Raw genomic sequence first — 23,794 nt, 5'->3', positions numbered from 1 at the left:
AACTAGGTAAAACAGTGTCAAGAATTGTCTTTTTTTTCCCCTCATTTTTTTACATTAGAACAGTTGTCCAAAAAACCCCAAAACAAATGAACAAACAAAACCTCCAAAACTGCCTTATACATACTTGTAGATATGAGGAACTTAATCTGGAAAAAATCCAACATTTTAATTTATTTATAACTAAAATAATTACAAATGGCAATTATCAACAAATACAGATATTTCAATATATAAAGAACAAGAAGAAAGAAGACTGTATATAGAATCATTCCAACATGATTTCCTCTGTCTGTATTTTGAGAGCTTTTCATTCCACGTTGTTTATAGGTTATAAGTACTTAGAATGGCAAATCTATTGAAAAGGTTGTTTTAAAATTTGTGTGTCAGCATTGTTGGGATAATTACTGGCAATAGTTTTAATTATAATTGTGATTAATATACTAGTTTGATTTCTGATTATGCTCTGATACCAATATGATTTATTTGTTGAAATCTCAAGGATATTTTGAGATTTGTACTTGGAGTTTGGCGATTTGTCTTAATAGTTTACGAACTATTTACTGTACGATTCTGGCTGTTGGACTGTGCATTTATGGGTATTCGGTCTTTTCAACCTGTAGTGATATTGTCAAGAAAACCCCAAATGGGGCCACAAAGAGTCAGACATGACTGAAATGAGTGAACCACAATAAAAGTGATTTCTCATATACTTTCTACATTTCCTACCTTGTACAACTTAAAAGAAACAACTAAATTATAGCCCCTAGATCTTATCTCCTAACCCAGTAATTGAATTCATATTTTAGTTTTAATGGAATGAATTAAAACCAATGAATAAAAGTAGGTGTGAATAAGAACTTGAATGAACCAATCATAGATTTGGGATTTGATGTAAAAGAGCCCTTCATGAATTTAAAAACCTTTCAAAGCTGATATTGAATAGGAAATATGTTCAGATTGGTTGAGGAAAACAGGTCACACCCTGTGGGTCATTTATAAAACAGTAAGTTAGTTCAGAACTGAGAAATCTGAGCATTTTATTCCCAGTATAGTAGAAACTTTCTTTAACATTTTCTACACACAGATTCACATTATTAGTTTTTTAAATGTCTCTTTGCTATATTCTCTACTATAGTTAAACCTCTCAGAATCAGCCATTGTTTTAACTCTTTTCATCACCAACTCTTAACTTGGAGGCTGGCCTATTGTAGTAAGTAGTTCACTGCCTGTTGGCTATGGTGATGATGGGGTCCAAGAAGGGTCCAGTCATATCCTATGAAGTAACTATAAACAGTAAAAGATTCAATTGGGCACAATTAATTCATATGGTGATTGATCATTAGTCCCATCTTCCACATATTAAAAACAAACACACCCCCTTACCTTCCTCCTGGAAATCAATACTGGCACAAGAGTGGTAAAAGCTAGACAATTGGAATCAAGGGATTTGCCAACAGTCACACAGTTAGAATCAAATTTGAAACCTGTCTCTAAGCCTGGCTCTCAATCCACTAAGCCACCTACCTGCCTCTTCCACATATTTTAAAATAAATTCCTTTGTATTTAAGTCGTTTTAAAGAAAAAGTCACAACTCTATACTTTTTTATCTCAGTACAATATTTGAATTGCCAAGAAAAATAAAAATGTCTGGAAGTTGGAATGATTGGGACCTATTATTCCCATTCCTGCCACAAGTACATTTGAGATGCTGCTTAAATCACTTAAAGTCTGTGTGCTTCACCTTCTTTGTAGGAGAGGAGAATGACACTTGTTCTTTCTCTAGGGTATTGTGAAAATTAATTAGTTCCTGTTTACCGAGGTCTATGACTTCCCTGGCAAAAGTCCCCCTGCAAGCATCACGATGATGGAAGCTTCCTTCTAATGAGTGCCACCAGTCACCAGCTGGTGTTGCAAGAAGCCTGGGGAAGAGAGAGTGAGCTGGGGCAGAGCTGTCATCTCCTTCCTTCCTTCCTATATTCAAAATCTGTCCTTTTGTTTTTATCCCTATGAGAGATCTGCTTCATCCAAGCTCCTGCAATCTAATGGATGAATTAATAGAACTTCTAAGCTTTTAACAAAATTCTTCCCAATCTGCTGTTTTTATTCATGTCAATATTTGCTTCAAAAGCCTCTAATTACTTTCCATTTAAATTTCAGTCTTTGATATCACAATATCATGCATTGACATCAGAATTTTTGCCCGTGCCCAGTATTATTGGGAGAGACGTAAGAGGTCACCAAGGGGCAGATAGGTGGCATAGTGGATAGAGCTCCAAGTCTGGAGTCAGGAGGAGCTGGGTTCAAATTTGACCTTTGACACATCTTAATTTTGGCACTTAATCCCGTTTGCCTAGTCCTTGCTCTTCTGTCTTAGAGTTGTTAAGACAGAAAATAAAAGTTTTATAAAAAGAGGTCTGTGAGTCCAACCTCAATCTGAATAACACAATTCTCTACAGTGTACACAAGTGGCCATCAGGTCTTTGCTTGAAGACTTTTAATGAAGGACAACTCACTACCTGTCAACTTTATTTTGATGTTGTTTAGTTGTGGTTGATTCTTTGTGACCCTGTGGATCTTAGGGTCCAAGGGATTTTCTTTGCAAAGTTATTGGAGTGCCTTGCCATTTCCTTTTCCAGTGGATTATGGAAAACTGAGATTCGGTGACTTGCCTACAGCGTCACATAGCTCGTAAGTGTCTTGAGGCTGGATTTGAACTTAAATCTTCCTGACTCGAGGTCCAACGTTCTCTACACTGAGCCATCTAGCTGCCCCATCTTCTGTCTTTAGACAGGTCTGGAAGTTTTTCTTGAAATCAAACCTAAGTTTTCTTCTTTGAAACTTTTTCCCTTGGAGAAGTTCTCCCTTCTGAAACCAAGAATGATAGATTTAGATCTGGAATGGAATTTTACAGGTCATCTGGCCCAAACCCCTCATTTTACAGATGAAGAATCAGAAGCTAAGGGAACTGGAATGATTTTGGTACTATAATCCAGAGAGAGCCAGATTTCAGAGTTTTTTTTTTATTCCTGAGACTTCAAGCTCAATGCCTGGTTCCACTAGACCATATGGCTTTTCTTCTTCAAATGATGATGAAGTCCTTGAAGATAACAATTAAGTTCTCTTCCCTTTAACTCCCAGATTATTTTCTTCAGGCTACAGGTCCTCTCACTCAGGGGTTTTAACCTCTTTTTGGTATCATGGATCCCTTTAGCAACTGGCTGAAGCCTATGGACTTTACCTGAGAATAATGTTTTAAAAAGTATAGGATAAATTTATAAGATTACAAATCAAACCAATTATTGTGAAATACAGATGAAATTTTCCCCATCTAAGTTTATGGAACCCCCAAACCACAGACCCCTTATTATCCATGGACCTCAAATTAAGAATGATATATAAGAAAGTATACTACTTTCATCCTTCACATGGCATGACTTTAAGGTCATTCACCAACCTGGTAGTCTTTTTCTGGATTATTTTAGATTTACCAGTATTCTTCCTAAAATGTGACTCTATGAATCTGAATGCAATATTTTAGACATGGCGTGACTATGCAAGTAGGGCTGTCGCCTCCCTAGTCTTTAAAACTGTTTTTTTTAAACCCTTACCTTCTGTCCTGGAGTCAATACTGTGTATTGGCTCCAAGGCAGAAGAGTGGTAAGGGTCAAGTGACTTGCCCAGGGTCACACAGCTGGGAAGTGTCTGAGGCCAGATTTGAACCTAGGACCTCCCGTCTCTAGGCCTGGCTCTCAATCCACTGAGCTACCCAGCTGCCCCCAAAACCGTTTTTCTTAATGTGGCCCAAGATTGTATCAGCCTTTTTGGCTGCCATATTTTTCTCTTGGCTTACCTAGTTAAAATTTCTACATATTTTTTTGGGAGATCTGTGGTATAGTAAAGCCTCTCCCATATTATAGTTGTGCTTTCAGCTTTTTAATTTAAATGTAAAACTTTTTTACATTAATCTCTAGTAAATCTATTAAATTTTATCTTACTAGATTCAGTAAAAAAAAGTTCCCTCTTCCAACTCTAGGTATTTTCATTGGCTGTCTCCCATGCCTGCAATATTTTCTGTCTTCATCTCTGCCTCCTGGCTTCCTCCAAGTTTTAAATCCTACCTCCTAGAAATGAGACTATTTTTTTGCTTTTCTTCACATGCCTAGCACTTAGCACAATGCCTGATACATAGAAGGTACTTAATGTTTGTTGACTGACTAAGGTATTCAGGTAGCCTAGTGGATACAGTACAGAAGTAAAGGTGGGAAGATCTGTGTTTTACCTAAAACTAGTTGTGTGACTGTAGGCAAGTCACTAACCTGTAAAATGAGTACAAAAATGGCACCTAATGTCACAGGCTTGTGGTGAAGATTAAATGAGATAATATTGTAATGTGCATTATTACCTTTAAGACATTATATAATTAGATCAATTTCCCCCTAACCCTTAGGTACTTCTCTTTTTATTTTTTATCAATACAGATTTATTGTTATATTATATAAGTTGTGTGTATGACCAGATAAGTTGATTTCCAGATAGCATGCTTTTTCATATTATAAATGGTTTTTTAATTAAAATTACATTTTCTTGGTAGTTTTTGATTTTTATATTGTTTCCTGCAACTCTGCTGTACACATTTATTATCTCAATTAATTCTTGTTTTCAGACTGATGGTTTTTCTGGATAAACAATTATGTCACTTGCAAATATTGATATTTTGACCTTTTTATATCCTACTTAATTCCTCTATTATTTTTCCTCATCTTATTGCAAATAAAAGTGTTGAAAGTGCTATAGCAAATAAAATGACAAAAGGGGGAAAATATTATCTAAAAGTTAGCTATTATTATTTTAGTACTTGATTCTTTCATGTGCCATTTTAATTACCCTTCCTAGATTCGTGTCATTTGTAAATTTAATAATCACATGCCCCAAGCCTTTATCCAACCTACTGAAAATAAGAACTTTTGAAAATTATAGTATAGGACCAAGTACAGATCATTAGAGCACTCCACTAGAACCCTCTTTCTATGTGGACAGTACTACTACCAGTTCTAAATCCACCTAGTGATACTATCCTTTATCTTTTCACCATTCTTTTGTAATAATAGTAATAGTCCAAAATTGTATAGCATTTACTATAAGTCAGGCACCATGCTAAGTGTTTTACAATTATTATCTCATTTGATCCTCACAATAACGCTGGGGAAGTTGGTTATTATCCGCACTTGACAGATGAGTAAACTGAGGCAAAAAAGAGGGTAAGTGACTTGTCCTGGGTCATACAACTAGTAAGTGTTTGAGACTGGATTTGAATGAACTCAGATTTTCCCTACTCCAGACCTGAGGTTTTCTCCACTGTGTTCCATGAATTTTATATACCAGAATTTGACGTCAAGCTCTTCAGTCTTCTGACTCCAAACTGTTTGGAATTGTGCAGTTGTGGTTTGCTGTATTTTGGCTGTGAATGTACACACATGTGGAATTGTGTTGTATTTGATTTTATTTCATGTACACACTTCCTCTCTTAAAACCTGCTTTAAAAACTGTTAAGTTAGTCTAACAATATTTTTTAATGAATAAGTATTTATTTTCTCTCCCTTCTACTTCCCCAATAAAAAAAGAAAAACAAAAACCTTGTCATATATATGCTTATTCAGGTGTCACGAATTCCCAGATTTGTCATGTCCAAAATGTGTGTTCTGTATATTTGGTTCACTTCCTGACAGAAAGTGGGCTTAAGGGGCTCTGTAAGTACTTGCTTGTCACAAAAATACCATTCCTGACACTAACAGGCATCACCATTCATTTCTCCTTAGTTTGAAACTTCCACTATTAGTCACTCTCCTGGATAAACAACAAAAATAGGAGCATCATCTCCTGAAATTATCCGTAAGATACATCTCTTAAAATGTACATTTCTTCCTGAGTAAGAAATTTACAGAATCACGGCCTTTTAGAATTGGGAGATCAACCAGTCCAATATTCTTTTTTTTAAGTGATGAGGGAAAAGAGTCTTCTGATTGTAAAACTTTCTCCTTTAGCCCTCTCCAATTAGCCCATCAGCATGGGTTCATTTATTAGATTAGTTAGATACTGTCTTACGCCCAGTGAGATTGAGGTTGAGATACAGGATAATAAGGCTCAGTGGTATGTGTGTGGGAATATTAGGACACAATAGTGACAAGTTTTGGCAGAAGGAGGATGGATATAATTTGAGGCACAGGTCAAGGAGGACCAGATTCAGTAATGGGGTTCCCAAAATAGGTCCTTCAGAAGAAGGGGCACCAATAAGGAAGATGGGTACTATTGACAAACTTTTGCTATTTCATAATCTCATCTAGGTTTGGATCTTCTGTTATCTGACTGAGAAATCAGATAGAAAAACTACTCAAAATTAAATAATTAACTATAATCATTTCCAATCTTCTGAACTATTTTGCTATCTTCTTTTCTTTCCTTCCATAGGTCCTTTTTTTGTTCCTTCATTCCTTTGTTCGGTCCTTCCTTCTTTCCTTTGTCATCTATTTGTCTGTCTGTCTATCTATCTATCCATCTATCCATCCATCAAACAACTGGGTCTCCATCTCTTGCCCTGGATAGAAGTGTAATAGTGCAATGGCCACTTTCCAACTTGATTCCACTCTCATCAACTTTGGATCTTTGACCTGCCCCACTGCTGATCTGGGTCCATTTGGCTTAGCCCACTGTAGCTTAGAGCCCCCAAGTTGAAGCAATATCTCAATTTCAGCATCTATAAAGGAGTGATTAACTTTTTAAATCAGTGATTGTATTGTTTTTTTTTTTTTTAAAACCCTTACCTTCTGTCTTGGAGTCAATACTGTGTATTGGCTCCAAGGCAGAAGAGTGGTAAGGGTAGGCAATGGGGGTCAAGTGACTTGCCCAGGGTCACACAGCTGGGAAGTGTCTGAGGCCAGATTTGAACCTAGGACCTCCCGTCTCTAGGCCTGAATCTCAATCCACTGAGCTACCCAGCTGCCCCCTTGATTGTATTGTTTTTAAAATAACTATGACTCTCTCCCTAAAAGAATCTAAATTTCTTTTCTTTAGCATGCAATGTAAGTTAAACAAGACAGCTTCTAGTCTTGTCAAAACTCAGCAACTACAGAACAATGAAAATAATATAGATAGCCTTTTTCAAGAGAATAATTTTTTCTAAAATTCTCAAGCTGTGGTTATAGGTTTACCTCTGTGATTTATTAACTATGTGATTTAGGATGATTGATTTATTATTCCTGACTCATATCTGTCTTGCATAATTTCAAGGAGTTTTTTGGAGGATCAAATGAAATAAAGCAAGTGAATGAGATTTTAAATTGGTTCCTTTGACCATATCTGTGATTTTATTAATTTTTGTGTGTGTGTAGGAGACATGACTGTTCTACAATTTGAAATCTTAGAGAATTACTTGGGTAAACAGAGATTAAGTGACTTGTCTAAAAGGTCAAACAGTCTCTGTCAGATGTGAGACTTGAATTCTGGTCATCCTCATTCTGAGGTGAATTCTCCTCTCTTATACCACACTACTACCTTTCATGTTGCAAGTCTGGAGGAAGAAATGCAGAAATTATGAAAAATTTATGGTTTGCTTTTAAAAGTTGGTGAACACTTACAATGATGAGCCTTAATGTTACTTTGGATATTCCTAAAAAGAACATGCTTATAAACCCATTATATTTAGGTATGTGTCAACATAGATTGTGATTTATTTTTTTGCTTACATATATGGTAGAGATTTTAAAATCCATTTATACCTACCTTACTCAACTTTACTCTCAATTTTTCTCTTTCTCCTAATTTTCCTGTCTTCTCTCCAGTCTCCTGCTCCCCGCCCCAATAGCTTTCTGCTAACTTTAAATAGTTTCCATGCTGGGTACAAAATTGCCTGACTTCTTAAGTGTTGTATTTAATCTTTAGAAACTGTCTTATCAGCTATGTCCCTAGGGCTGGTGGGAAGAAACAGATAATCATCAGACTGTAGCTTAAAATAGCCAAGGCACACCTAAGCTTTCCTCCGGAAGCCCCATCCTTTTCTATGGGGTTGTGTTACTTGGTCACCCACCCATGGACCAGGTTACCCTGGTACTCAGGTGACATTTATAGGACTCGGGTTGACTGAGTAACCTGTTATTTCCATGACTGATTGTAGCAAGGAGGATGAAGTAGACCCTGTGATCAGGTACCACTCCAGGAGAGATTGTGAAGTAGGTCAAGTTTTAGTTTGACACTATAGATCATAGATTTAGAGCTGGATGGGCTCTTATAGCCTAACCATTTAAACACCCCCCATTTTATAGAGGATTAAAGGTTCAAGAAGATTAGGTCACTTGTCTAGGGCCATGCAGTAATGAAAGAGAGAGGATTTAAACCCAAATCCTTTGACTCCAAATTCTGCACTTTTCACTGGACCATACTCATTTTCCAACTTCCCTTTTATGAATCCTATTCTCTTGGCATCCCAACTTTCACCAACAGATTGGATCTACATTCACAGTCAGAACCTCGTGGTCTCTGAGTTGGAAGGGATTCCTGCTTAAACCTGTCACTAGGATAATGATTTCTACAAGTTCTGGTTAGCTGACAAGTGGCAAACCTATACTTGAAGATCACCATTGAGGAGGAACTCCTACTATCTACCTCCCAATGTAACCTTTCTTACTTTGGCCTTCCTTTAATTGTTGGACAGAAAATGACCATTAATTTTCTTCTTAACAGCTTTACTGTCCTCCACCCAATTTTTCCTAGTTCTGGAGTAATCTAATAATCTAGCTATTCAAACATTTGAATATAGCTGTTATAGCTCCAACCTCACCCTGAATTCCTTTCTTCTCCAGACTAAACATCACCATTTCATTCGAGAGGAGATACTCATATGGTATAATCTTGAGGTCCTTTACCATCCTAGCACTTTTCTGGATGCTTTATTTCCCAACATCATTCCTAAAATATAACTTCCCAAACTGAACACAAAACTCCAGAGGTAGTCTGACCAGGTGTCCATCCTTAGTTTTTGAACAGGACCAAATGACATCAAGAGGTGATGTCTATGAGCTTATGAATGGTATTTAATTGAGGCAGAGTTGCACAAAGTCATCAACCTCATCCTCTCTTCCAGAGTCATCAAAGTCCATTGGCAGAACAAAAGTCTGACCAGGTAGAATGATTTAACCTCCCCATTCTTAGATGACATGCCTAATATCAAACTAGTTTAAGATTACATTAGTTTTTTGGCTCATTGTACTTGCAGTCCATTAAAGTCCTAAGTCATCTTGTATTTGTGAAGTTGATTTTTCTGAAACTCAAAGACTTTTAGTACTTATTTATATTAAATTTTAGCATAGAAGAGCTAGCCCAAAGTTCTATACTGTCAAGATCTTTTGGGATTTTTCTTCTGTCAACCAGGAATTAGCTATCTCTCTCAGCCTTCAGTCATCTGCAAAATGGACAAGCATGTCTATGCCTTCATTCATGCAGAGTGCATATCCAGTTGCTTTCATCTGTTAAATTAATATACCACTAAGATTTTACTTGATAAGGCATTAATTCAACCAGGTTATTTGAATTTTATTTTATTTATTTTTCACTATGATTTCATTGGCATAAGGATCTTTAGTGAATAAATTAAAATATATTAACATGCCTTTCCTACCTCAGTTTAATAAATGACTCAGCTCTATCCATTATCCTTGGTTTAACAAGATAGGGTATATATTATATATTATAATTTATTTTTTAAAATTATGTGGAAGATAATTAAAATATAAAAATAAAATCACCATTTAAAATAGAAAGACATTTCCTGGAAAATTCAATATTTCTCAGTTCCCTAATAATATTGGTTAAATAAGATAAATCACATGTATATTACCCATGCAGGTTACTTGCCCTACTAAGGCAGCATTTCAAGACCATTTTTGTGTTCCTTTCTCATCATGGCTATCTTACCAATCATACCAATGGAATTTTATTCCAAAATAGTTCAATTTTGTCCTAGGTTAATAATTCATTTATTGAATTGAAGTGTTAGGTGTGATTCTTTATCAAGATCCTAAACTAGTATGAATGAATGGGAAAATAGGCAAACATTTCTTTTATGTTTAATTTGTACACAATTCTAAGACATTAGGTTCAAAAACAAAGGCCTCTTGCCTCCCTTACAGAGTAAAGTTCATGGTCTGATATTTTCTTCATTGCTCAGGAGGATTTTATTTTCTTCTGAAATTCCAGCAGAATGATAGATAGTAGTTGAGGTTTCTAGAAGTTTGGCTCCTATATTAATAGGGTTATTACTGTACATATGGAGGTCATTATATATTTTTCAAATAGGATAACCAATTTGAAAACTGAGAGATAAGACTTATCCAGATATAGAGAAATGCTTGGTTCAAAGTTTAAGAAATGATTAAATTAATTTAAAACAGCCTTTTATTTAGTTTAAAAGTTCTCAAAAATCTTAATTTAAATTAAAAATTTTAACACAGACATTTATGGTTTATAGAATTAACTTTATTATTTATATGGATCCAACATTATTTTGGATACCATCCTATCTCAGTTCTTTAAGGACCTTTTTTCCCCTCTCCGACATCTTTTATCTCTTTTTATCCCAGTAGCTGTTTCTCTGTTGTCTTTAAATGCACACACATCTCTTCCATCTTGAAAATCATTTTGCTTTATCTACTTGCTTTATTTAACTATCATATTTTTCTCTTTATTTGGCTACCAAATTTCTCAAGATATAAGCTGTTTTCAATTTTTCACATTTCTTTTCCTATTTTCTATGTTTCCCTTCCCCAAAATTTTAATGAAGCTATTAAAAGTCTCTCACCTGCTGTTATTTTATTCTTTTAAGCACTAATCATGATATAAATGATATATTTATTGACCAGTCTCATCATTACTATTAAATTTTAAACTCCAGGGAATAGAACTCATTGGTAATAATTATTTTTCAATCAGTTCATTGTACACATAATGCACTTAATGAATGTTTGTTGAAAGGATTGTTAAGTCATCTTTGACACATCTATTTCCTTCCACTATTGCCAGTTAGTCATTAATACTCATTCATTCTATCTGTGAAATGTATTTCATATTCAACTTTCATTCCATTCCCAGTAGTATCAGTTCAGTCCAAGGTACTTATTTCCCTAGACTTAGATTATTACCATAGCTTAACACTTTGATTCTAGTCCCTCTTTTCCTGTAATATACATTTCATTGTGTCATTTTCTCTGGCTCAGAACCTACTCTGAATTTCCCACCTAACTGGCATGCTTATAAAAATACCTATGAACATTTCAGATGATAAAAAGCTTGGAGAGAAAGTCTCTGTACTGGATGATACAATACAATTAGGATTCAAAAAATGATGGTAAATCAACATAATGAAATTAAATAGAGATACAAATAAAGTGCAAATGAATTTCGTTTGGCAAGAAAAAACAATTTAAATATAAGTTAAATAAATGGTTTGATAGCATTTTGTATGAAAAGAAAACAAAATAGCAGTGATTTGTTGACTTCATTGATGTGAGCCTACAGTGATACTATTGTCAAAAAATAGTTAATGCGGGGGCAGCTAGGTGGCTCAGGGATTGAGAGCCAGATCTGGAGGCAGGAGGTCTTGGGTTCAAATAGGGACTCAGACACTTCCTGGCTGTGTGTCCCTTGGCAAGATGCTTGTTCCCCATTGCCTACAACTAACCATTCTTCTGCCTTGGAACCAATACATAGCATTGATTTTAAGATGGAAATTAAGGATTTAAAAAATAACTAATGCAATCTTAGCTAAAATATAATATCCAACTCAAGAGATATAAGGATTTTATTGTTCTCTATGATGATCACACTACATGAAGCATATTATTTGCATTTCTAGGCACTATATTTTAAGAGTTATACTGACAAAATGGATTGTAGCATGATGAATACTATGAGGTGGAGAAAAAAGTATATTCAACTTAGAATCAAGAAATTTAAATTCTAATCCCAGTTCTGTCATCAACTGGGCTAGATGTTCTTGGCTTAGTTATTTAAGCTTAATAGGTTTCAGTTCCTTCTTTGAAATGAGAAGCTGAATTAGATGTCATTTGGATGATTCTTTTTAGATGACCTTTTTCATTTCTAACATTTTATAATGCTCTAATCTCAAATTCTCTTGTTGGCTTTCAATATTCTCCATTATCTGTCATTATTCTACTTTTGCAAGCTTATTTTCCAAATATACACTAAATTTCAGTTATAATAATCTCATTGTCTTGCTATGTCAGTTCCCATCTTTTTGGTTTTTGGTTCTTATCATTTCTCAACAACTAGTCAATTCCTGATCATCTCTCAAAACTTCATATATCATTTTCTCTATGAACTCCTCCTTATCCAGAGCCCTCACTGAGACCCCACTTCTCTAACTCCTATAATATTTACAGTCAAATGTCACAGTTCAGTTCTTAACATTGTTTTGAAGTTATTTTTGTTTTATTTATAGGAACCTTGTTTCCTCTGAGAATAATGGAGGCTATTTGGATATAAAGACAATCTCGAGTCAGTGTAGTAATTATTATATTCATATTATGAACCCAAGTGTTGATTCAGAGAAAATAGGTACAAGAAAGATTATTTATGTTAAAAAAAAGCTACTGAGGTTTACATTCAAATTAAAGTTTTTATTTACATAATCAATTACAAACTTCTTCCAGGAATCTTATCCTTACCTAACTGAGAGATGAGACAAAGAATAGAGAATAAATCTTATCATTCAAATTTTCTTGGATTTTAATTTGTCCACAATTAATGGATAGTTATGATATTTCCTCTTTCCAAGTGCTAACAGTCACTGGAAGTTTCATCCTGGTGATAGATTATATGCTTTTGAGTGAGCTATTTATTCCAATTGACTACCACTTCCATTTTCCCCAGAATATTGTGCTCCTGGTCTTGTGGCCAAATGAAAACTTATAATGAGGTTTGGCAGGCTTCTGGCACAGTCACATCATCATTCCCAGCTCCAGCAGAGTGCAGAGCTGTAACTTTCCAGGAGTAACATTTATGAGGGATAATAATTTATTCTTTAATTTTCACTTCTTCTCAGAAAGACATGATGTCTATTAATAACTGATTATATTTCCAGTTTCTGAGGAAGTAACTGCATTTTGAGAATTAGACATTTTGTAATTCAAATGCAATTGAGTTGTCATGGAAAGGACACTGGACCTGGAATCCCAAGATTTGAGAAAGTTTTGCTTCTGGGGTTGACTATTTTATGACCCTGAGACTCTCTTTCCTCATCAGCAAATTGTGGGTGGTGACATACTACCTACTTCATAAGGTTGAGTTTTTTTAAAACTCTTACTTTCCATTTTAGAATCAATACTATGTATTGGTTCCAAGGCAGAAGAGTGGTAAGGGCTAGGCAATGGGAGTTAAGTGACTTGCTCAGGGTCACACAGCTAAGAAGTGTCTGAGGCCAGATTTGAACCCAGAATCTCCTGTCTCTGAGCCAGGCTCTCAATCCACTGAGCCACCCAGCTGCCTTCTTGAGTTTGTTTTGAAGAGCCTACCAAAGAGGTGCTTGTGATGCAAAACTTTTATATAATTATCAATACCAGTTATTTTATCCATTTGTGCAATAATCTGTAGAAAATAAAATAATAGAATAATAGCAAGATAGTAACTTGTCCTTATATGAATTCCACTGAAAAAGATGAAAGGAACCCAACAAATAATCATTATCAACCTTAAAGGGTTTGGGTGATTTGAACCTCATTTGTCAAACTCTTTGTTATCTGACTTGAAGGGACTTCAAAGGCCATTCAGTCCCTTCACTTTACAGTTGAAAAAAAATGAAGGCCAAGTTAAATGATTTGTCCAAAGCCATTGAGGTTGGAAGCATCATAGCCCCTCTGATTCCAGGCCGTGCTCTCTCCATTATGCCATGTTTGTTATGAGAGATTTGCATCCTCATAGTTGTTACACAATTCAAGCCTCAGTAATAGCAAAATTAAATAAATTGAAGTCCACTTTAATAACTAGGAGAAAATTATTGCTGATGTGCTTTTCCTAAATGATAGGAAAGGAGGAAAATTCTTACAGCTATGTGGAAAAGGAGTATCAGAAGTAGGTTAAAAGATCAGGAATATATTGTTTTCTTGAGATAAAGAATCCAAATTATAAACACAAGTTCAAATATCAATCATGCTACATTATTAACTAGATACTACCTATGCTATGCAATTACTACCAGATCTCCACATAAATTTAAAGAATTAATGCCTCAATGGAATTTTTTTGTAGTTTACTTATTAAAATACCTTAATAATTCATGTGTGGCAATACTGCTAATGAGCAACAAAACCTCACTGTATCTCATTTAAAGTTGGCACCTCTGCTGACAGTTAATACCATCATGAAACTTTGGGCCAGCAACTGAATAGCAGCTCTGGGCTTTTAGTAACTGACACCATTCCATTTAGGATAGTTCCAGAAAAAGTTACACTGTAGATAAGTAGTTGAATTTTATGTTCAGTTGTTAGGAAAATGCATTGAGTTTTGTTCTCTCTCTGTGTCTCTGTGTCTCTGTGTCTCTGTCTCTGTCTGTCTCTCTGTCTCTTTCTCGCTCTCTCTCTCTCTTTCTCACTTTCTCTCTCTCTCTCTGCCCCCTCCCCCCTCTCTCTCCCTCCCTCCAAGCATGAATCCAAAGCACAATCATAGTTTTATAAAAAGAAAGCTGGATTTGGTGTCAGGAATTTGATCCTGGCTCTGATATTTTCTGATTAGACGAGCATGAACAAGCGCCTTAACATTTCTGGATTTCAGTTCTTTCATCTATAAAATGAGAATATCAATGGTACTATGTTAGAGGGTTGCTAGGAGGGAGAGAGCTTTGTCTACCTTAAGGTTCTATATAAAAATGAGATGATATGCGTATCTCACACATCTATAGCATCACTGCTGCTCTTCTTAATAACAGAGAGTGAGCAGAATCTGGATTCCAAAACTATTCCCACCAATATTTCAAATCTGTCGTTTAATTAGTATTTGGACTTTTTGCTCATGCGATGGAAGCCATTTGAAGTTAGTACCCTTCTCTCTTCTTTTCTATCTCAAAACTTCTTGCTATTATCTCTGAAGAATGAAGTAGGCTTTCTTTTTATAAAGGTCACCGCCTTTATATGACTTTGACCCCATCCCCTCCAACCTTATCAAGAAAATGTTAAAATTCTTACTTTTCTTTAAAACCTTCAACTTCTCCCTAAATACTGGTTCTTTTCCTGCTACCTTCAAGTGCGCCCATGTATTCTCCATCTTAAAAACCAAACCCAACAAAATCTCTCCTAGACTCTACCATACACACATGCTAACACACTATATTTTTCTTCTCAGCTCTTAGCCAAAATCCATGCAAAAGCTGTCTATGCTCACTTGGACAATAGATCCTATAGAGACAAGAGTCAACTGTTTTACATTTAATGTCTATCTGCTCTCTTTTCAGTTTTCATCTTTAAATGCATTTGGGATGATCTGATTTGAAGTCTATCTTTTTTTTGCTATTTCATGAGATAAATCTTGTGGTACTCTTCCTTTATTCTTCTCTGTAATATTTTTCAAAAGACTTCACAACCCTAAAGGGTTGACAAACTAAAAATGTATGGTCAAGTCTGCTCTGCAGTCTGTTTTTCAAGGTGGGCTGTATTTGACTTACAGTTCAGATTTTGCCATCTCTTGCTCTAAACTGTTGCTGCTGCCCTTGTTTACTGTGGCCTTTTACATAAATGAAAGACTGTGTTTATTAACTAATGGGGCTTCTAGGTGTTTTTGACCTCCATGTTGAGGCAACTATTTTATACTGATTAAAGTTGCATAAGAAATGGTGACAATCAGAATCAATGTCCTTACTTTCATTTATTTAATATATTATGAGTCAACTGCTTATTTCAACAAGTTAGTTTGGAGCAGTTGTTATTACATTAAATATCCTCTCATTTTCATTTCTTTATTTTAAATTCAGTACTGACTTTCTTTAATCAATTGATGATATGACTACTAATTCTGAAATGACTCTGACTGGTGAGCAATCATTTCCTATCTGTTAAGATTTTTGTTTCTGCGTTGTTATTTGCTACTTGCTACATCTTATGCTGTTCTTATTGCCTTCTAGAAAAAAATTAATGGTATGTAGGAAGGAGGCTTCTAGGAGATGCTCAGGGGAATCTGACCTCTTTCAATTCTTAACCCTTTATCATGTTTTCCAACATACATTTTCTACCCTCCCCCATGCCCAACTTCACATTTAACACATTTGGTATAATTGTTGAATTGGTATGAAGAATTGTGTCAGATCTATAAAGTTTTTCTTTCCTTTTCAGCAAAATATGTTGACGCATAAATGGCATGATAAGTAGTATAAAGTAAGATGATCAAGGGTCTCAAGGAATGTTCCCCCCTTTTGAGGAGTTAATTTTGAATGTATGATACACCAGTTCTTCCAGTTACTTTATTCATTACTCTGTGAAAAATCTTTGTGCTGTTTTTAAAATTTAGCTGCATTTTGAAATGTCAATTTCATTTATGATGAGAATGTCAATATGGATGCAGTTTGCTTATTGAAGTAATATATCTATTTGTCGATCGCTCGATAAAGATTTCACATTTATAGCACTAAGCAAAAGTAATTTTTTAATGTGCTCTAATCTGTTGCTGATACTCTACCTGGAACTCTTTATAGCTTGTTAGAACTTTCTAGAATTCATGATTTACTGGTATAGTCCCCAAGAATCCAGGGTTACATTCATATTGCTAAGAAGCTACTTAGGAGGTTATTTCCTGTGAATGTTATTCTTTCTTTCTCCCTTGCTTCCACATATTACTCAAGAACAGGTCCAAGGTAAAAAGAAAATAATATTGGTATAAACACAATATCTTTTTGCATCCAATAGAACTTAGAGAAAACAAGCTGATGTCATCAATGAAGTTAGCTTTCAACTTCCTCAAGTCCTGGTATGGCAAATTGTGTTAAATTAAGATTGACAATGAACAGGAATCAATTGTACCTGGTATAAGCTGGAAGAGGTAGAGTAATTCTGGTCCACTTGTTGAAAGTATCTGATATAAGAATTCGCTGGAGATGATATCGGTTGCATTCTACATTTGTAGGTAGGCAATCTCTTAGTACTGGATGCCATGACAATCCAAGGTCTACTGAATATTCCAGTTCGATAGCTAAAAATGGCAATATATTTAATAAGCTGACATTTTGGATGTCAATATTATCTTGAAGATAACTGCGTATACTAGGACCATTGATTTATAATAGCTTCAAATATTTTGATATCATAAAATATTGACTTAGTTTATGTTGCTGTTTATATAACTGAATGTGCAATCCAAGAGGAGGCATTACTGGCAACTCATAAAAAAAGTATTTTGATGAATGCAAATACTTTATGTTTTCAATATGACATCATAGTTTCTAAACTATTCCTTTTAAAAAACTCTTATCTTCCATCTTAGAATCAATATTGTGTATTGGTTCCAAGGCAGAAGAGTGGTAAGGTCTAGACAATGAGGTTTAAGTGACTTACCCTAGGAAGTGTCTGGGGCCACATTTGAACCTAGGACTTCCAATCTCCAGGCCTAGCTCTATTCACTGAGCCACCTAGCTGTCCCCTTCTAAACTATTTCTATTTTTATTCTGAACATTATTAGCATTATTAAGCATTCATATAGAATTATTAACATTACTAATATATAACTTTTCTTTCTATGATATAAACTAACATTTCTCCTTCAATTTGGATGAACTCAAGTACATTTGGCAGATGAAACTGATTTATTAAAAATTATTCTTTAAAATAAGAGTATAGCAGAACCATATTAGATTTTCATAAAACATTTAAAGAAATATATATTCGGCACAAACAACTTAAATTGAATAGTCTTGTAATATTGCCTTATTCAGGGGACAAAGAAAAAATCATTTAAAAAAATCATAGTATTGAAATTTGGAAATTCATATTGGGGTAAATTATTATTATCAAATGTAAAAAGGAATGATGTTCTCAGATATGAAAGAATGATTACTTCATAGTTAAATGTGAAATTAATAAAAGATGAAATATGAAAAAATATATTGGGGACAGCAACCCATTTTTTATTCCTGATACTGTTTGTCTACTCCCTTGCTATTCTTTCTGTCTCGAATGTTATTATTACATATCAGACACATTTTTTTCCCTGATCCTGATCAGTGATTTTATTGGTGTAGAGAAGTCTCGTGAGGAAACTTGTTCTACCAATGCATGACAGGTCCTCTGCAGTTTAACCTCAGAGAGCAGCCTGGTACACTGAAAGGTCAAATGACCATGACCAAGGTTACATGGCTAGGATGAGTCAGAGATGGTACTTCAAAAAGGTCTTCCTTAATCTGAAGCCTATTCTCTATCTTTTATGGTAGACTATCCCTCTAAATACACTGATTTAAAGTAAAACAGACACTTGCCACAAGGCAATGGAGATGTATATTATCAGCCAAGAACATGTCTACATAAAAGTATTTACCTGTTTTCTTTTTAAACTTCTCAACAGTGTAGAAATTTTATTTAGGAAAAAGGCTACTATTTTCCAGAAATACACTAATGACTCCTTTTACGTTTTACTCTCTAGAAAAGAACTTACCATAACAAGAATCTGTAACAGAGCAAGAGGCTGCAAAGTCTATTTGCAGGAATGAATCTTCATTCACAACAATATCTGTGCTGACTACGTAACGTGTGCTTGCCTTTTCAATGAATACCAGTGCATCTCCAATGGAGCCACACACTGGCATCTTGGTACCCCCTGGGTGAAGCAGCCATTTTCTACTGTCCAGGGTGCTGAAATCATCTTCCAAGACTGTATTACCAGAAATATTACCCCCGATGAGAATCTGAAATATTACATGAAAATAAACACATGAAAATTCTCTCTCTCTCTCTCTCTCTCTCTCTCTCTCTCTCTCTCTCTCTCTCTCTCTCTCTCTCTCTCTCTCTCTCTCTGTTTTTGGCTACCCTATTCAAAACTGGCATTGTAACGTACACATGGTGTTAAGGGAATGTTAATAATGTATTTGTTTTTGTGATCTGGCTGCCCATCTGGCAAGTAGCTACTGAAAACAAATCAAAGGAATGACAAAACTACTTAGAGGCTCCAATAAGCCAAATTATGCCTTTGGAAACTCCATGCGACCAGGCTTGGAAGTCAGAATTGGCTCATGGAATGATTATTTTCCATGTAAAATTGCTATTTAAATGTAGTTATGCCCTGAGGCTTTTCAGTTTCAATTCTTTACATGGACTATACCATGTTTTAATAGCTTCTCTGAGGTCCATTTGATGTAATTTATTAGGTATGAACATAGTCCACTATGAAGAGTTGGGGAGATTTATATTTTTTTCCAGAGGGAGGAAGAGGATTTGAGAATCATTGTATGTGGCAGTCAATTCTAATTTGCATGTTTTCCTTTTGTATCCTCACAGCCCAATTGATAAATTGCCGGCATCCACATGGGATAGTCTTCCATGAGCAGGACTTGGGTGTTCTGTTGCCATTTGGTTTTCTGGACTTTAGGCAATTGGAGAAATCATTAGAGAATTAGATCTAAAAATCCATGCCTTAGCTTTCCAGCACTAACTATATGATTTCAGGGAAGTCACAACATTTCAGGGTTTCATCTAGAAAATGAGACAGTAGGAAGTAGTTTCTAAGGCCATTTACAGATATAAAATCCTTCATTTCTATGATTCTAGTTTAATTAAATAAAACAATTAAACCTGTAGAAACTGACCTGATCGATAACCCAGGGACTGTAAAAGTGTCCGTTTTCTGACGGTTGCCACCATCGAAGACGAGTGGAGGTGGAACGAGCTTTTAAAGGTATTTCCAGGGCAATGTACCTGCCAACATTGCTGGAATTACTGAACAGAAATTCTTGCATGAGGCTCCAGGAGAGGCCTCCATTGAGTGAATATTGTAGCAGCACAGGTTGACTTCTGGGGTCTGGAACTCCTTTACCACAACCGAGTCTCATGAAGAACTGTACAAATCTGATAGTAAAAAAATAGTAAAAAAATTATCATGCATTTATTCAAAGACAAATTCATAAAATCAACAGAATATGGATGTGGGAAAGAATGAAATGGAGGGAACTTGTACTGCTAATGAAAGGGATCATTTAATTTATAACTAATCATTCATTTCTAAAGTCATTTTTTTGTAATGAAAAAAAGTCCATCAAGACATCCAGTTTGATGATATCTAGTCATGCTTTGACAAAACAGGTGAGTAAGGGTCTGTAAGTTAAAATACTTTCTTTTTTGATAAATATGGGCCTTGGTGGCATCAGAAAAATGTGAATTATGCAAAATATCATATCCCTGTAGAAATGAAACGTGGTAACTACTGAAAGATATGTTGAAAAGATTGACATTCCTTTTCCCTTCATGGCCTTTCTTTCTTTTCCAATGGAAAAGAAAGTTTAAGAAAAGAAGGTCATACTTTATTTTTCTCTTTTGTAGTTCATTAAAAAGAAATTAATTATCCAAGGAGTGTGGAAGTTTGGGACCCCGTATGACTATTTGGCTAAGATGAAAATCTGGTCTTTTGCCACTTGGAATTGAGAACATAAATCATCAGCCGTACATTCTGAAACTTCTGACATGGTGTTTTCATATATTACATATTTAATTAAGAGTGAATGATATGTTACAGTGTGTCACAAAGAAAAGACTAGGTGATGTCTAAGAGCCGTTCTAAATATAAAATTCTATGATTATATGATATAAATTATTTTTTAGTCTAGGCAAGAAATAATAAACTATCCAGGAATGATATACTAGTGTTATAGAAGTCCTTTCCATTCTGGGTAGGAGTGTGTGAGGATATGGTGGCTGCCCTCTCTTACAGGAAGAGTCAGAAAAGGGAACACATACAAGTTGCTGTTTCACCTGGGGAAAATGGTGGAGAGGTCAACCTTTCCTTTTCTTGGTGGCCAACCAATGGCAACCTTCTCAAGAGCCAGGAAGATGAGTAGAATGACTATTGACTAGCATGCCAGCAAACATAGCCCACTTGTTAGAATAATAAAATAGAAGTTAATAATAGAATCCTAGAGTCTGAAGATACCTAACAGGGTTTTTTTTTTATCAATATATCAATATAATTGATTATATATAATGTATAACTTACAGATGGTCTGCCAATCTGCACAAATCAAACAACAAGTATTTATTAAAAACCATGTATATGTTAAACCCTGGGCTAGGAGCTGGGGATGCAAATACAAACATGTAACATTTTTTCCTCCATCTTTTTGGATCTTAAATTTAGGATCTATTTTTAGGATCTATCAGTGTAGATATGTATTATGAGCATATGCTATCCTCACATTTATATTCTGCTTTAAAGTTTTAAGAGCATTTTACTTTTCATCTCATCTGATCCTCGCAACATCTCTGGGAGGTCGGTGCTATTATCATCCTAGTGTTGCAGGTGAGAAAACTCAGGTCCACAGAGGTTAAGTGACTTGTCCATGTCACGAAGGTAGCAGTTGTCTAGGGCAGGCGTGGAACTGAGGTCTTCCTACCTTTAAGCTCAATACTCTATCCACCTCCAATACTCTGCTTCTTTCTCTCTATCCTGATATTGAAAATATAGCAATAATGATAAGGATTGGACCTGCAACTTCACTGAAGAAGGGAATTCCCAGGTGAGGAAATTCCTTGTACCAAAGCAAGTTGGAATTTTTTTCTGCAACTTTATAGTCTTAAATAATTGCCTGGGGACAGCTGGGTAGCTCAGTGGATTGAGAGTCAGACCTAGAGACGGGAGGTCTTAGGTTCAAATCTGACCTCAGACACTTCCCAGCTGTGTGACCCTGGGCAAGTCACTTGACCCCCATTGCCTACCCTTACCACTCTTCTGCCTTGGAGCCAATACAAAGTATTGACTCCAAGGCGGAAGGTAAGGGTTTTAAAAAATAATAAAAATAATTGCCCAGAGCTCAAGAGGTTGGTAGACTTGTCCAGGGTCACACAGCCAGTCTGGCAGAGGCAGGATTTAAACGTAGGCCTTCCTGGGGTAGGAGCCAGCTTGTTACCTAGTACTGGCAATGGAGCCTTTCATACAAAATAAAGTAATATTGGTGAAACACAGCTGAGTTAATAGGCAAAGGTTCTGGCATTTGAGTTGAGTGTTGAAAAAAAAAGTAGAGATTTGAAGAGGAGGAACTTAGAAAGGAGTACATTCCACACTTATGCAAAAGCATGGAGATGGGAGATGAAATATTACATCTGAGGAACACCAGTGTGCCTAGATTATGGAGTGCATGAAGCAAAGCCATATATAGTAAGTTTGGGAGCTCTGATCCAGGTTGGAAAGTAACAGAAATTCCCTTCTCTTGAAGACTTGGCATTTGATTAGGGAGCTACTTCCTAGCATATATTGTTATATTAAAAAAAATCACATAGTCACAATTCAATACATATAGATATATACATGTCAGAGAAATCTATATCTACCTGTGTTTACTATATATGTCATCAAACATATATACACATATACATATGTATATACACACATACACATGCATAACAAGAGGCATTAGAAATCTTAATAATACCTTTTCATTTAAAGGTTTTTAAAAATTTTCATTTCTTTAATGAAAACAAACTGGGTTATTTATTTTTTTAAATCGACTGGACATCTTTTGTTTTGTTGATCTAAGAAAATTGTGTTTTAAAGGTGGATTGAGACTTTGGGTAAAATATGTGCTTATCCTATCATAACCAGCCATTGAAATGAGATACATTTTTAACAATGGACAAATGTAGGTTGTCTACTCATTATCTTCCACATTTACAAATATGAACATTTTACTGAAGATATCTTTTGTAGTCAGATGTTGTTTTAGAAATAAAACATAAAAATGGGAGAAATTATATTAATTTAATGGTAGCCTATCTGTAAATCATTACTGCATTAGTTCCTTAGAAAAAAATTTGCTATTTTCTAATTTAGAATTCTTAGTAGGCAATGATGTGAAATAGAAATAAAATAGAAATAAAAAAATAGGAAAACTTGCTTTCCATGAATTGTTCTTATTAATTCATGAGCAGAATCATATATTCTGAGAGACATAAGGCAGTTTATAGTAGTCAGCAAAGACATAAGGCAAAATAAGATAAATGCATTTATGTACATTAAGAGACTTGTGAAATCTTAAAAAAATTTTTAAATTGGGTCTTTTATTCATTTTCAAAGACATAGCATATAGGATTACATTTTCATATGTTAAACTGCCTTTTAAATTGTACTTGTTAAGTTCCTGGCACATTAGATGATCAAGGCATGAACATAATGCCAGGCATAATCCTCCACACAAGTTTTAATGTTTGTTTCTGAACAGTTGAGCTCCATTTAGAAAATGATTGGGGGGATTTGTTAGATGATTTGAAACAAATGCTTGTAAAAGATGAAGTTGAATTTCAGATGTTTTAACTTAAACTGCCAATGAGTGTAAATGCTAAATTGGCTATGAATGTAGTTTGATGATATATCCCATTTCAACAAAATTTTACATTAGGCATATTGTACAGAGTGAAAAAATTCAAGTCAGATGGAAATTTGTTTATTATGAAAGTAGCATAAACCATGTAGGGAGAAGTGATGATAGCTGCCTGATTAAACTTCGGAAGAATGACCAAGAATGAATTAAATGGTATCACTTCATATTCATTTCAGTTTG

General features: G+C 35.1%; 1 protein-coding gene across 2 annotated transcripts in view; it reads right to left on the bottom strand.

The window, feature by feature from the left end:
* RELN (reelin) overlaps positions 1-23,794 on the bottom strand; it is a 545,649-nt gene that overhangs the window by 51,534 nt on the left and 470,321 nt on the right. For both annotated transcript variants that reach the window (XM_044679411.1, XM_044679410.1), the window contains exons 44-46: positions 19,838-20,096; positions 18,691-18,940; positions 17,067-17,235 (exon numbers count right to left, since the gene is read on the bottom strand). In XM_044679411.1, coding sequence (XP_044535346.1) covers positions 17,067-17,235; positions 18,691-18,940; positions 19,838-20,096 — 678 coding nt within the window. The remainder of the gene's footprint in view (positions 1-17,066; positions 17,236-18,690; positions 18,941-19,837; positions 20,097-23,794) is intronic.

The sequence above is a fragment of the Gracilinanus agilis genome, chromosome 5, assembly GCF_016433145.1.
Source record: "Gracilinanus agilis isolate LMUSP501 chromosome 5, AgileGrace, whole genome shotgun sequence".
In the NCBI taxonomy this organism is placed as follows: domain Eukaryota; kingdom Metazoa; phylum Chordata; class Mammalia; order Didelphimorphia; family Didelphidae; genus Gracilinanus; species Gracilinanus agilis.
This window is presented reverse-complemented; position numbering and strand designations above follow the sequence as displayed.